At 41.5% G+C, this 13,310-nt stretch overlaps 1 protein-coding gene across 1 annotated transcript; it reads left to right on the top strand.

The window, feature by feature from the left end:
- Nucleotides 1-2,004: 2,004 nt before the first annotated feature.
- Nucleotides 2,005-8,614, top strand: LOC133665371 (dnaJ homolog subfamily A member 2-like). Its single transcript, XM_062070662.1, has 3 exons — nucleotides 2,005-2,197; nucleotides 2,269-2,396; nucleotides 7,827-8,614. Exons 1-3 carry the CDS (start codon nucleotides 2,005-2,007, stop codon nucleotides 8,013-8,015), a joined length of 510 nt encoding a protein of 169 aa, XP_061926646.1. The 3' UTR covers nucleotides 8,016-8,614.
- Nucleotides 8,615-13,310: the final 4,696 nt, after the last annotated feature.

Raw genomic sequence — 13,310 nt, 5'->3', positions numbered from 1 at the left:
AATAACAATATATAAAGAATACATGTTAGCGTTTATCTGTAAATAATATATAAAGAATATATGTCAGCGTTTATCTGTAAATAATTTATAAATAATAAATGTCAGTGTTATCTGTAAATAATATATGAATAATAAATGTCAGTGTTTATCTATAAATAATAAATGTCAGTGTTATCTGTAAATAATATATAAATAATAAATGTCAGTGTTTATCTGTAAATAATATATGAAAAATAAATGTCAGTTTATCTGTAAATAACAATATATAAATAATACATGTCTGTGTTTATCTGTAAATAATATATAAATAATACATGTCTGTGTTTATCTGTTAGAAACAATATATAAATAATAAATGTTGTTACGGTTGTCTGTTCAACATCTTCCCGCTTGAAGCCAAACCACCGCCAGACGATGGACCCCGTGCTGTTTTTCTTGGGAATTAATTCTTCCTTCATTTGTTACCAGATTCGCACCTTCTTTCTCTCGTATCACCGCTCGCCTCGGCTCAGCTAGCATCACAGCTAACGTTACCTCTCTGCTCGGCGAGGGCGTATGACGTTGCACGCGCGACAGCATGTGACGTATGTAAGAAGGTGCGCTTGTTTTACGTCTCTGTGAGAAGAGCCTGTAGTGTAATGCCCGCAACTGTGTGAGAACGTATACTCCAATATCACCATATAGTCATTTTCTGTATCGCACAGAGACAAACCCGCCATATATCCAGTATATTCCATATATCACCCAGCCCTACTTTGAAGGATGTCCCATTGATTGGAATGGGAATTTCCAAAACATTTGGGAATTTCGAGAAAAGCGAGAATTTTTTGGAAAATGGTAAAAACTAGGGATGTCCGATAATGGCTTTTTGCCGATATCTGATATTCCGATATTGTCCAACTCTTTAATTACCGATACCGATATCAACCGATACCGATATATGCATTTGTGGAATTAACACATTATTATGCCTAATTTGGACAACCAGGTATGGTGAAGATAAGGTACTTTTTTTAAAAATTAGTAAAATAAGATAAATTAAAAACATTTTCTTGAATAAAAAAGAAAGTACAACAATATAAAAACAGTTACATAGAAACTAGTAATGAATGAAAATGAGTAAAATTAACTGTTAAAGATTAGTATTATTAGTGGACCAGCAGCACGCACAATCATGTGTGCTTACGGACTGTATCCCTTGCAGACTGTATTGATATATATTGATATATAATGTAGGAACCAGAATATTAATAACAGAAAGAAACAACCCTTTTGTGTGAATTAGTGTAAATGGGGGAGGGAGGTTTTTTGGGTTGGTGCACTAATTGTAAGTGTATCTTGTGTTTTTTATGTGGATTTAAGTTTAAAAAAAATAACCAAATTTTTGCAGTCATTGCAAATTGCCAGTTTTTTATCCGTCAGAGACACGTTAAAATAATCCCAAACCATAGACATGGCGTCGTTAGTCAGTCACCGAGCTCGCTTGTTAGCCACGGCTACAGCACCGGCAACAACACACTCTGCTCTTTTCGTCAATCCAATCCAATCCACTTTATTTATATAGCACATTTACACAACAAGAATGTTTCCAAAGTGCTGCACAGCCATGATTAAAAACAATATTAAAAACAATATTATTTACACCGATGACTGAATAAAAACAAAGAATAAATTAATAGAAAACAATATAAAAAAAATAAATATGATTAAAAACGATTTTAAAGGGTAAAACCAATTAAAACAGTAAAATAGACATCAAAATTTATTAAAAAAAACACAGGACAACAGAGGACAGAAGACCACACAACTCACGTTGTGTTAAAAGCCAAAGAATAAAAGTGGGTCTTTCATTCGCTTACATACGCAGATTATCCACTTCATTTGGATTTTTCATCCGGTTAATTGACTTACCGAATATCGGCCCAGGCACCAAGAAAAGCAACATGGGCGGCAGCTGTGTTTTTAACGTGTGTAGCGAAGCCTGCTTTTTTTTACAAGGTTGTCATGTGTATTTCCTCCCTGAGACGCTTTCCATTTTTCTCCCCGGTCCAGACGTTCAGGCGAGAAGGCAACGACCTGTTCATGAACCACAAGATCGGCCTGGTGGAGGCGCTGTGCGGCTTCCAGTTCATGCTGAAGCATCTAGACGGCAGACAGATCGTGGTCAAGTACCCCGCCGGGAAGGTCATCGAGCCAGGTAACTCCGCCCCCCACCCCCGTCTCGTCTCGGGAAAGTGCCGACCGTTCCTTTCTCCCCCCCCCGTGCAGACTCGGTGAGGGTGGTGCGAGGGGAGGGCATGCCTCAGTACCGGAACCCCTTTGAGAAGGGAGACTTGTACGTGAAGTTCGACGTGCAGTTCCCCAGCAACAACTGGATCAGTCCAGAGAAACTGACGGTAGGACAGACTTTTCATCCTCTTCATAGTTCTCTGTATGTGAATGAAGCAGGGTGTGGCAGCACAATGTACGCAACACCACATGAAATAGACAATAAATGTGTAGGGAACTAGTCGGGGTGTCAAAACAAAACTATCTTCCATTCTTATGTGTAACCATTATTAATCCATTTAAAGAAAAATACTTCCATTACTTACCGTATTTTCCGGACCATATGGCGCAACGGATTGTAAGGCGCACTGCCGATGAGCGGGTCTAGTCAGGTCTAGTTTCATACAAAAGGGTACTGGATTATAAGGCGCATTAAAGGAGTCATATCAGGATTATTTTCTAAATGTAAAATACTTCCTTGTTGTCTTTAAAGGCCTACTGAAATGACATTTTCTTATTTAAACGGGGACAGGAGATCCATTCTATGTGTCATACTTGATCATTTGGCGATATTGCCATATTTTTTGCTGAAAGGATTTAGTAGAGAACATCGACGATAAAGTTTTGGTCGCTGATAAAAAAAAGCCTTGCCTGTACCGGAAGTAGCGTGACGTCACACGTTGAAGGGCTCCTCACATTTGCACATTGTTTACACCAGCAGCGAGAGCGATTCGGACCGAGAAAGCGACGATTACCCCATTAATTTGAGCCAGGATGAAAGATTCGTGGATGCGGTACGTGAGTGAGAAGGACTAGAGTGCAGTGCAGGATGTATCTTTTTTCGCTCTGACCGTAACTTAGGTACAAGCTGGCTCATTGGATTCCACACTTTCTCCTTTTTCTATTGTAGATCACGGATTTTAAACCACCTGGGATACTATATCCTCTTGAAAATGAGAGTCGAGAACGCGAAATGGACATTCACAGTGACTTTTACCTCCACGACAATACATCGGCGAAACACTTTAGCTACGGAGCTAACGTGATAGCATCGTGCTTAACTGCATATAGAAACAGACGAAATAAGCCCCTGACTGGAAGGATAGACAGAAGATCAACAATACTACCAAACTTTGGACCTGTAACCACACGGTTAAAGGCCTACTGAAATGAATTTTTTTATTTAAACGGGGATAGCAGATCTATTCTATGTGTCATACTTGATCATTTCGCGATATTGCCATATTTTTGCTGAAAGGATTTAGTATAGAACAACGACGATAAAGATTGCAACTTTTGGTATATGATAAAAAAAAGGCTTGCCCCTACCGGAAGTAGCGTGACGTAGTCAGTTGAACATATACGCAAAGTTCCCTATTGTTTACAATGATGGCCGCATGAAGTGAGAGAGATTCGGACCGAGAAAGCGACAATTTCCCCATTAATTTGAGCGAGGATGAAAGATTTGTGGATGAGTAAAGTGCAAGTGAAGGACTAGTGGGGAGTGGAAGCTATTCAGATAGGGAAGATGCTGTGAGAGGCGGGGGTGACCTGATATTCAGCTGGGAATGACTACAACAGTAAATAAACACAAGACATATATATACTCTATTAGCCACAACACAACCAGGCTTATATTTAATATGACACAAATTAATCCTGCATAAAAACACCTGCGTGTTTGTTATGCTAGCTCCTAGCTCCTCTGCTAGCTCCTAGCTCCATAGAACACGCCAATACAATTCAAACACCTGATCAACACACACAATCACTCAGCCCAAAAGACCGTTCACCTAACCCAAGGTTCATAAAGCTTATATATTTTAAAAAAGTTACGTACAAACGCAAAAAAAAAGTTGCGCACATACGGTCAAGCGATCAAATGTTTAGAAGCCAAAGCTGCATACTCACAGTAGCACGTCTGCGTCTTTGTCATCCAAATCAAAGTAATCCTGGTAAGAGTCTTTGTTGTCCCAGTTCTCTACAGGCGTCTGTGTATCGAAGTCAAAAGTCCTCCTGGTTAGAGTCTCTGTTATCCGAGTTCTTCCATCTTGACTGCATCTTTCGGGAATTACGTTCGAAAAATACGTCCATTTCGCACCGACAACTTTCTTCTTTGCTTGCTCAGCTTCCTTCTCCATAATGCAATGAACATGATTGCAACAGATTCACGAACACAGATGTCCAGAATACTGTGGAATTGTGAAATGAAAACAGAGCTTTTTTGTATTGGCTTCAATGTGGAAGGCATACCCGTGTTCCCCGGGCTACGTCACGCGCATACGTCATCCTCAGAGGCGTTTCGAACCGGAAGTTTAGCGGCAAATTTAAAATGTCACTTTATAAGTTAACCCAGCCGTATTGGCATGTGTTATAATGTTAAGATTTCATCATTGATATATAAACTATCAGACTGCGTGGTCCGGTAGTAGTGGCTTTCAGTAGGCCTTTAAAGGCCTACTGAAAGCCACTACTAGCGACCACGCAGTCTGATGAAAACGTCTAGGTATGATGACGTTTGCGCGTGACGTCAAGGGTTGAAGCGGAAGTATTGGGACACATTGTATCCCAATACAAAAAGCTCTGTTTTCATCGCAAAATTCCACAGTATTCTAGACATCTGTGTTGGTGAATCTTTTGCAATTTGTTTCATAAACAATGGAAATAGCAAAAAAGAAAGTTGTAGGTGGGAAGCGGTGTATTAGCGGCCGGCTGCAGCAACACAAACACGTAGCGGCTACGTCGTAGCCGGTGTTTCATTGTTTACATTCCCGAACGATGACAGTCAAGCTTTACCATTGGCCTGTGGAGAACTGGGACAACATAGACTCTTACCGGGAGGACTTTGAGTTGGATACGCATGCTTGTGGAGATGGGACAACAGAGACTCTTACCAGGCTGGATACACGCTACCGTGAGTACGCAGCTGCGGCTTCCAGACATTTGATGGCTTGCCCGTACGTGCGTGCCGCTATGTGCATGTCACGTACGTAACTTTGGGGAAATATATGTGCTGTATGGACTTTGCGGAGGTGAACGGTACTTTGGGCTGTGGGATTGAGTGTGTTGTGCGGGTGTTTGATTTGTATTGGCGGGTTATATGGACGGGAGGGGGGAGGTGTTTGTTACGCGGCATATTAAATATAAGCCTGGTTGTGTTGTGGCTAATAGAGTATATATATGTCTTGTGTTTATTTACTGTTTTGAATATCAGGTCCCACCCGCCTCTCACAGCATCTTCCCTATCTGAATCGCTTCCACTGCCCTCTAATCCTTCACTCTCACTTTCCTCATCCACGAATCTTTCATCCTCGCTCAAATTAACGGGGAAATCGTCGCCTTCTCAGTCCGAATCGCTCTCGCTGCTGGTGGCCATGATTGTAAACAATGTGCAGATGTGAGGAGCTCCACAACCTGTGACGTCACGCTACTTCCGCTACAGGCAAGGCTTTTTTTTATCAGCGAGCAAAAGTTGCCAACTTTATCGTCGATGTTCTCTACTAAATCCTTTCAGCAAAAATATGGCAATATCGTGAAATGATCAAGTATGACACAGAATGGATCTGCTATCCCCGTTTAAATACGAAAATCTCATTTCAGTATGCCTTTAAACGTGTGATGGTGGTTCTTTGGTGCGTCTGCCTCACTATACGAAGGTCCTGGGTTCGATCCTGCGCTCCAAAGACATGCACCTGGGGATAGGCCCCTCCCACTTCCAAAGACATGCACCTGGGGATAGGTTGATTGGCAACACTGGGGGTACGGTTGGAAGAGTGGCTGTGCCAGCAACCTGAGGGTTCCTGGTCCAATCCCCACCTTCTACCATCCTAGTCACGTCCGTTGTGTCCTTGAGCAAGACACTTCACCTTTGCTCCTGATGGGTCCTGGTTAGCGCCTTGCATGGCAGCTCCCGCCATCAGTGTGTGTGTGAATGTGGAAATAGTGTCAGAGCGCTTTGAGTACCTTAAAAAGGTAGGAAAGCGCTATGTATTGGGGCGGTATGGCGTAGTGGGGAGAAACCTGAGGGTTGCAGGTTCGTTCCCCGCCGGTTATGTGGTAGCAACACAGGACGTGGGGGATTAGCGAGTCCTAAACATTGGTAGCGACACAGGACGTCAGTGATTAGTGAGTCCTAAACGTTGGTAGCGACACAGGACGTCAGTGATCAGCGAGTCCTAAACGTTGGTAGCGACACAGGACGTCAGTGATTAGCAAGTCCCAAACGTTGGCAGCGACACAGGACGTCAGTGATTAGTGAGTCCCAAACGTTGGTAGCGACACAGGACGTGGGTGATTAGCGAGTCCCAAACGTTGGTAGCGACACAGGACGTGGGTGATTAGCGAGTCTTAAACGTTGGTAGCGACACAGGACGTGGGTGATTAGCGAGTCCCAAACGTTGGTAGCGACACAGGACGTCAGTGATTAGCTAGTCCCAAACGTTGGTAGCGACACAGGACGTGGGTGATTAGCGAGTCCTAAACGTTTGTAGCGACACAGGACACGTTGGTAGTGACACAGGACGTAAGTTATTAGTGAGTCCTAAACGTTGGTGGTGACACAGGACATGGGTGATTAACTAGTCCTAAACGTTGGTAGCGACACCGGACCTGGGTGATTAGTGAGTCCTAAACGTTGGTAGTGACACAGGACGTAAGTTATTAGTGAGTCCTAAACGTTGGTAGTGACACAGGACGTAAGTTATTATTGAGTCCTAAATGTTGGTAGTGACACAGGACGTAAGTTATTAGTGAGTCCTAAACGTTGGTAGTGACACAGGACGTAAGTTATTAGTGAGTCCTAAACGTTGGTAGTGACACAGGACGTAAGTTATTATTGAGTCCTAAACGTTGGTAGTGACACAGGACGTAAGTTATTATTGAGTCCTAAACGTTGGTAGTGACACAGGACGTAAGTTATTAGTGAGTCCTAAACGTTGGTAGTGACACAGGACGTAAGTTATTAGTGAGTCCTAAACGTTGGTAGTGACACAGGACGTAAGTTATTAGTGAGTCCTAAACGTTGGTAGTGACACAGGACGTAAGTTATTATTGAGTCCTAAACGTTGGTAGTGACACAGGACGTAAGTTATTATTGAGTCCTAAATGTTGGTAGTGACACAGGACATGGGTGATTAACTAGTCCTAAACTTTGGTAGCGACACCGGACCTGGGTGATTAGTGAGTCCTAAATGTTGGTAGTGACACAGGACATGGGTGATTAACTAGTCCTAAACTTTGGTAGCGACACCGGACCTGGGTGATTAGTGAGTCCTAAACGTTGGTAGCGACACAGGACCTGGGTGATTGGTGAGTCCTAAACGTTGGTAGCGAAACAGGACGTGAGTGATTAGCGAGTCCTAAACATTGGTAGCGACACAGGACATGGGTGATTAGCGAGTCCTAAATGTTGGTAGCGAAACAGGACGTGAGTGATTAGCGAGTCCTAAACGTTGGTAGCGACACAGGACGTGGGTGATTAGCGAGTCCTAAACGTTGGTAGCGACACAGGACGTGGGTGATTAGCGAGTCCTAAAGTTGGTGGCGGCGTGTGCGTGCAGGAGCTGGAGGACATGCTGCCATCACGGTCGGAGGCGCCCATCATCACGGGCGACACGGAGGAGGTGGACCTGCAGGACTACGACGTCAGCCAGGGCTCCTCGTCGGGCGGCCGCAGGGAAGCCTACAACGACAGCTCCGACGAGGAGGGCGGCCCCCACGGCCCCGGGGTCCAGTGCGCCCACCAGTAGGGGGGGTGAAGGAGGGCGTGGCACGGAGCGACGTCGTGAGGGCTTGCATCACATCTAGAGACTTGATCAGGTATTTAAAGAGGCGGCTGCACTGATCCAGTGCCCCCCCCACTTCTACAGTATGTCCTCTAGGGGGGGCCACTGGATCCTCCGCACAGAAGAATGTCTCCTTTCTTCATTTTTGTTTTTCCATAGAATATACAATAATTTAAACCTTTTCATCCACAAGGCGCCAGTCATGAGTCATTTTTTTATAACTTGATTATCTGTCTAGGTTTTTACTTTAAACCCCCCCCACCCCCCCACCCCCGCTTTACGTTTTTAGACCCTGACACCACACCTTCATCGTGTGCTTCTTTCTCCACCACTTGCTTTGGCGCCTGTATTCCAAGTGGTGTGGTTTTTAAAAACAAAAACGCCTACATTTAAAAAAAATATATAAATAAAAAAAAAGGTAAAATACAAACTGGCCTGCATCTGTGCTGAGACCGTGTGCATGTCAAATAAATAAAGAGCTTTGGTTCCTGCACTTGTACAGCAGACTCGTGAAGACGCGCCTCAAAGTGTTGAAATTGTTGAATAAATGTTTGAAGCAGTCAGTTAGTCTCCTCATTCCACGCTGGAAATATGCAAAAACAAGATATTTGCTGCTCAAACTGGTCAACTTTGTTATTTTTTGGCAAATATTAGCTCATTTGGACATTGATGCTTGCATCATGTCTCAAAAAAGCTGGCACAAGTTGCAAAAAAGACTGAGAAAGTTGAGGAATGCTCATCAAAGACTTATTTGGAACATCCCACAGGTGAACGGGCTAATTGGGAACAGGTGGGTGCCATGATTGGGTATAAAAGCAGCTTCCACAAACAAGGACGGGGCGAGGGTCACCACTTTGTCGACAAATGCCTGAGCAAATTGTTTAAGGACAACATTTCTCAACAAGGAATTTCGGTATTTCACCATCCACGCTCCGTAATATCATCAGAAGGTTCCGAGAATCTGGAGAAATCACTGCACATAAACGATATTACGGACCTTCAGGATCCCTCAGGTGGAACTGCATCAAAAAGCCACATCGGTACATAAAGGATATCACCACATGGGCTGAGGAACACTTCAGAAAACTACTGTCAGTTACTACGGTTGGTCGCTGCATCTGTAAGTGCAAGATAAAACTCTTTAATATGCCGAGCCAAAGCCATTTATCAACAACACCCGGAAACGCCGCCGGCTTCGCTGGGCCCCGAGCTCATCTAAGATGGACTGATGCAAAGTGGAAAAGTGTTCTGTGGTCTGACGAGTCCACGTTTCAAGTGATGCATACGTTTTAGTCTTCTACATCATCAGTGTGATTAGTTTTGTCCTAAAAAGCCTGACCTATCAGATCACATACATGCAATAAACGTGTTGAAAGTGTAATTAACCCTTTAACACCTAAAGTATCATAAGTGATACATACGTTTGTCTTCTACATCGTCAGTGTGATTTGTTTTGTCCTAAAAAGCCTGACCTATCAGATCACACGCATGCAATACACGTGTCGAAAGTGTAATTAACCCTTTAACACCTAAAGTATCATAAGTGAAACATACGTTTTAGTCTTCTACATCATCAGTGTGATTAGTTTTGTCCTAAAAGGCCTGACCTGTCAGATCACACGCATGCAATACACGTGTCGAAAGTGTAATCAACCCTTTAACACCTAAACTATCATAGGTGATACATAAAGTATCATAGGTGAAACATACGTTTTAGTCTTCTACATCAGTGTGATTAGTTTTGTCCTAAAAAGCCTGACCTATCAGATCACACGCATGCAATACCGGTGTCGAAAGTGTAATCAACCCTTTAACACCTAAAGTATCATAAGTGAAACATATGTTTTAGTCTTCTACATCATCAGTGTGATTAGTTTTGTCCTAAAAAGCTTGACCTATCAGATCACACGCATGCAATACCGGTGTCGAAAGTGTAATTAACCCTTTAACACCTAAAGTATCATAAGTGAAACATACGTTTTAGTCTTCTATATCATCAGTGTGATTAGTTTTGTCCTAAAAAACTGACCTATCAGATCACACGCATGCAATACCGGTGTCGAAAGTGTAATGAACCCTTTAACACCTAAAGTATCATAAGTGAAACATACGTTTTAGTCTTCTACATCATCAGTGTGATTAGTTTTGTCCTAAAAAGCTTGACCTATCAGATCACACACATGCAATAAGCGTGTCGAAAGTGTAATTAACCCTTTAACACCTAAAGTATCATAGGTGATACATACGTTTTAGTCTTCTACATCATCAGTGTGATTAGATTTGTCCTAAAAAGCCTGACCTATCAGATCACACGCATGCAATACACGTGTCGAAAGTGTAATAACCCTTTAACACCTAAAGTATCATAGGTGATACATAAAATATCAAAGGTGAAACATACGTTTTAGTCTTCTACATCATCAGTGTAATTAGTTTTGTCCTAAAAAACTGACCTATCAGATCACACGCATGCAATACCGGTGTCAAAAGTGTAATTAACCCTTTAACACCTAAAGTATCATAAGTGAAACATACGTTTTAGTCTTCTACATCATCAGTGTGATTAGTTTTGTCCTAAAAAGCTTGACCTATCAGATCACACACATGCAATAAACGTGTCGAAAGTGTAATAACCCTTTAACACCTAAAGTATCATAAGTGATACATACGTTTTAGTCTTCTACATCATCAGTGTGATTAGTTTTGTCCTAAAAAAACCTGACCTATCAGATCACACGCATGCAATACACGTGTCGAAAGTGTAATTAACCCTTTAACACCTAAAGTATCATCAATCAATCAATGTTTATTTATATAGCCATCATCAGTGTGATTGGTTTTGTCCTAAAAAGCCTGACCTATCAGATCACATGCATGCAATACATGTGTCGAAAGTGTAATTAACCCTTTAACACCTAAAGTATTATAGGTGATACATACGTTTTAGTCTTCTACATCATCAGTTTGATTAGTTTTGTCCTAAAAAGCCTGACCTATCAGATCACACGCATGCAATACACGTGTCGAAAGTGTAATAACCCTTTAACACCTAAAGTATCATAGGTGATACATAAAGTATCATAGGTGATACATACGTTTTAGTCTTCTACATCATCAGTGTGATTAGTTTTGTCCTAAAAAGCCTGACCTATCAGATCACACGCATGCAATACACGTGTCGAAAGTGTAATTAACCCTTTAACACCTAAAGTATCATAAGTGAAACATATGTTTTAGTCTTCTACATCATCAGTGTGATTAGTTTTGTCCTAAAAAGATTGACCTTCCGATCACACGCATGCAATAAACGTGTCGAAAGTGTAATTGACCCTTTAACACCTAAAGTATCATAAGTGATACATACGTTTTAGTCTTCTACATCATCAGTGTGATTAGTTTTGTCCTAAAAAGCCTGACCTATCAGATCACACGCATGCAATACATGTGTCAAAAGTGTAATTAACCCTTTAACACCTGAAGTATCATAGGTGATACATACGTTTTAGTCTTCTACATCATCAGTGTGATTAGTTTTGTCCTAAAAGGCCTGACCTGTCAGATCACACGCATGCAATACACGTGTCGAAAGTGTAATTAACCCTTTAACACCTAAAGTATCATAAGTGATACATACGTTTTAGTCTTCATCGTCAGTGTGATTAGTTTTGTCCTCCAAAGCCTGACCTATCAGATCACACGCATGCAATACACGTGTCGAAAGTGTAATCAACCCTTTAACACCTAAAGTATCATAAGTGATACATACGTTTTTCTCATCAGTGTGATTAGTTTTGTCCTAAAAAGCCTGACCTATCAGATCACACGCATGCAATACACGTGTCGTCCACAAGAGGGCAGTATATTACTTAGAGGGCTGTCAAGACAGGAGACACCTGATTTTTGAAGATAAACTCTACCAAATTTAAAAGGAATAAGGTAATAAAAATATATTTTTTATTGACACATCAGTAGTAACACTTAACATGTTGATGCAATGGGAAATGACTTAATATTTCATTACATATTTTATAGTAAAATTGTTTTTGAGAATGTGTATCAAATTGGAAACAACAGATATTAACTCTAAATTAGTCCGTTGGTAATTTATTGTGATGCAGCCTGAACCGCGTGTTTGTTTGCAACAATGTTCCTGCTTGACGATATAATTTATTGTGATGTAGCCTGAACCGCGTGTTTGTTTGCAACAATGTTCCTGCTTGACGATATAATTTATTGTGATGTAGCCTGAACCGCGTGTTTGTTTGCAACAATGTTCCTGCTTGACGATATAATTCGCCACCCCAACTTTCGCCCTGTTAATACTTCTCGCTACACAATACTTACCCCCATTCTACCAGTAGAGGGCGACACAGACCAGGTTTAAATCAACAGTGCTTATTCTCCATTCATCTCTAATGGACTGCTTTAATAGTCCATGTACATTTGTTTTATAACACATTGTAGAGTATATTATATTATATATAACATATTATTGCATATTATATTGCCTAAATGTATCCTAATCATTCTTTGTATGTGTTCCCTTTCGACCACACCCACACACACACCCACCTATAGCACACGTGTCCAAGTTCACCATTAAAGAGTGCCTGAAAGCCTCTCTGTGGTCTACTCTCTGACCCGAGTCCTTGTCCTAAGAAGATACCAGACCAGCATTCCGCATCCAGAGTAACCGACTCTATCACAGCTACACTCTTCCAAAATGCAATAGCTTATTGCTAATTTACATAGGATTTTGCCATAGACAGGCTACTATTAGCATGAGCGATTTTACATGGCGATTTCAACACCTTCGAATTCGGTAAAGGAAACGCCAGCTAAGATTGCAGTTAGAATTTTACAATGGGAGTCTGTGGAACGCTCTCCCTGACCACCTGAGGGCACCACAGACTGTGGACGCTTTTAAAAAAGGCTTAAAAACCCTTCTTTTTAAAAAAGCCTTTTTTTTTTAGATACATGCATATTAGTTTTAGCTATATGGCTGTTCTAGTTTTTATTTTTATTTAAATTTTTTATTTTTTATTTTTTTAATGCACTGTAGCACTTTGAGGTTGTTTACTCAATGTAAAGTGCTTTTTACAACTAAAATCTATTATTATTATTACTTACAGTACAGACACTTTGTACGGCGCAACCTGACAAGTTCATCTTCCTGGGGGAAAAAAGGTACTTTCTAGTTTGACAACACACCATAAATAGTTATACAGTGCTGCCATCTAGTGGTCTTGGGAGTGCAAC

Source organism: Entelurus aequoreus, linkage group LG02 (genome assembly GCF_033978785.1).
Source record: "Entelurus aequoreus isolate RoL-2023_Sb linkage group LG02, RoL_Eaeq_v1.1, whole genome shotgun sequence".
Lineage (NCBI taxonomy): Eukaryota > Metazoa > Chordata > Actinopteri > Syngnathiformes > Syngnathidae > Entelurus > Entelurus aequoreus.
Note: the sequence above shows the minus strand (reverse complement) of the source record. Positions and strands in the feature narration are given on the sequence as shown.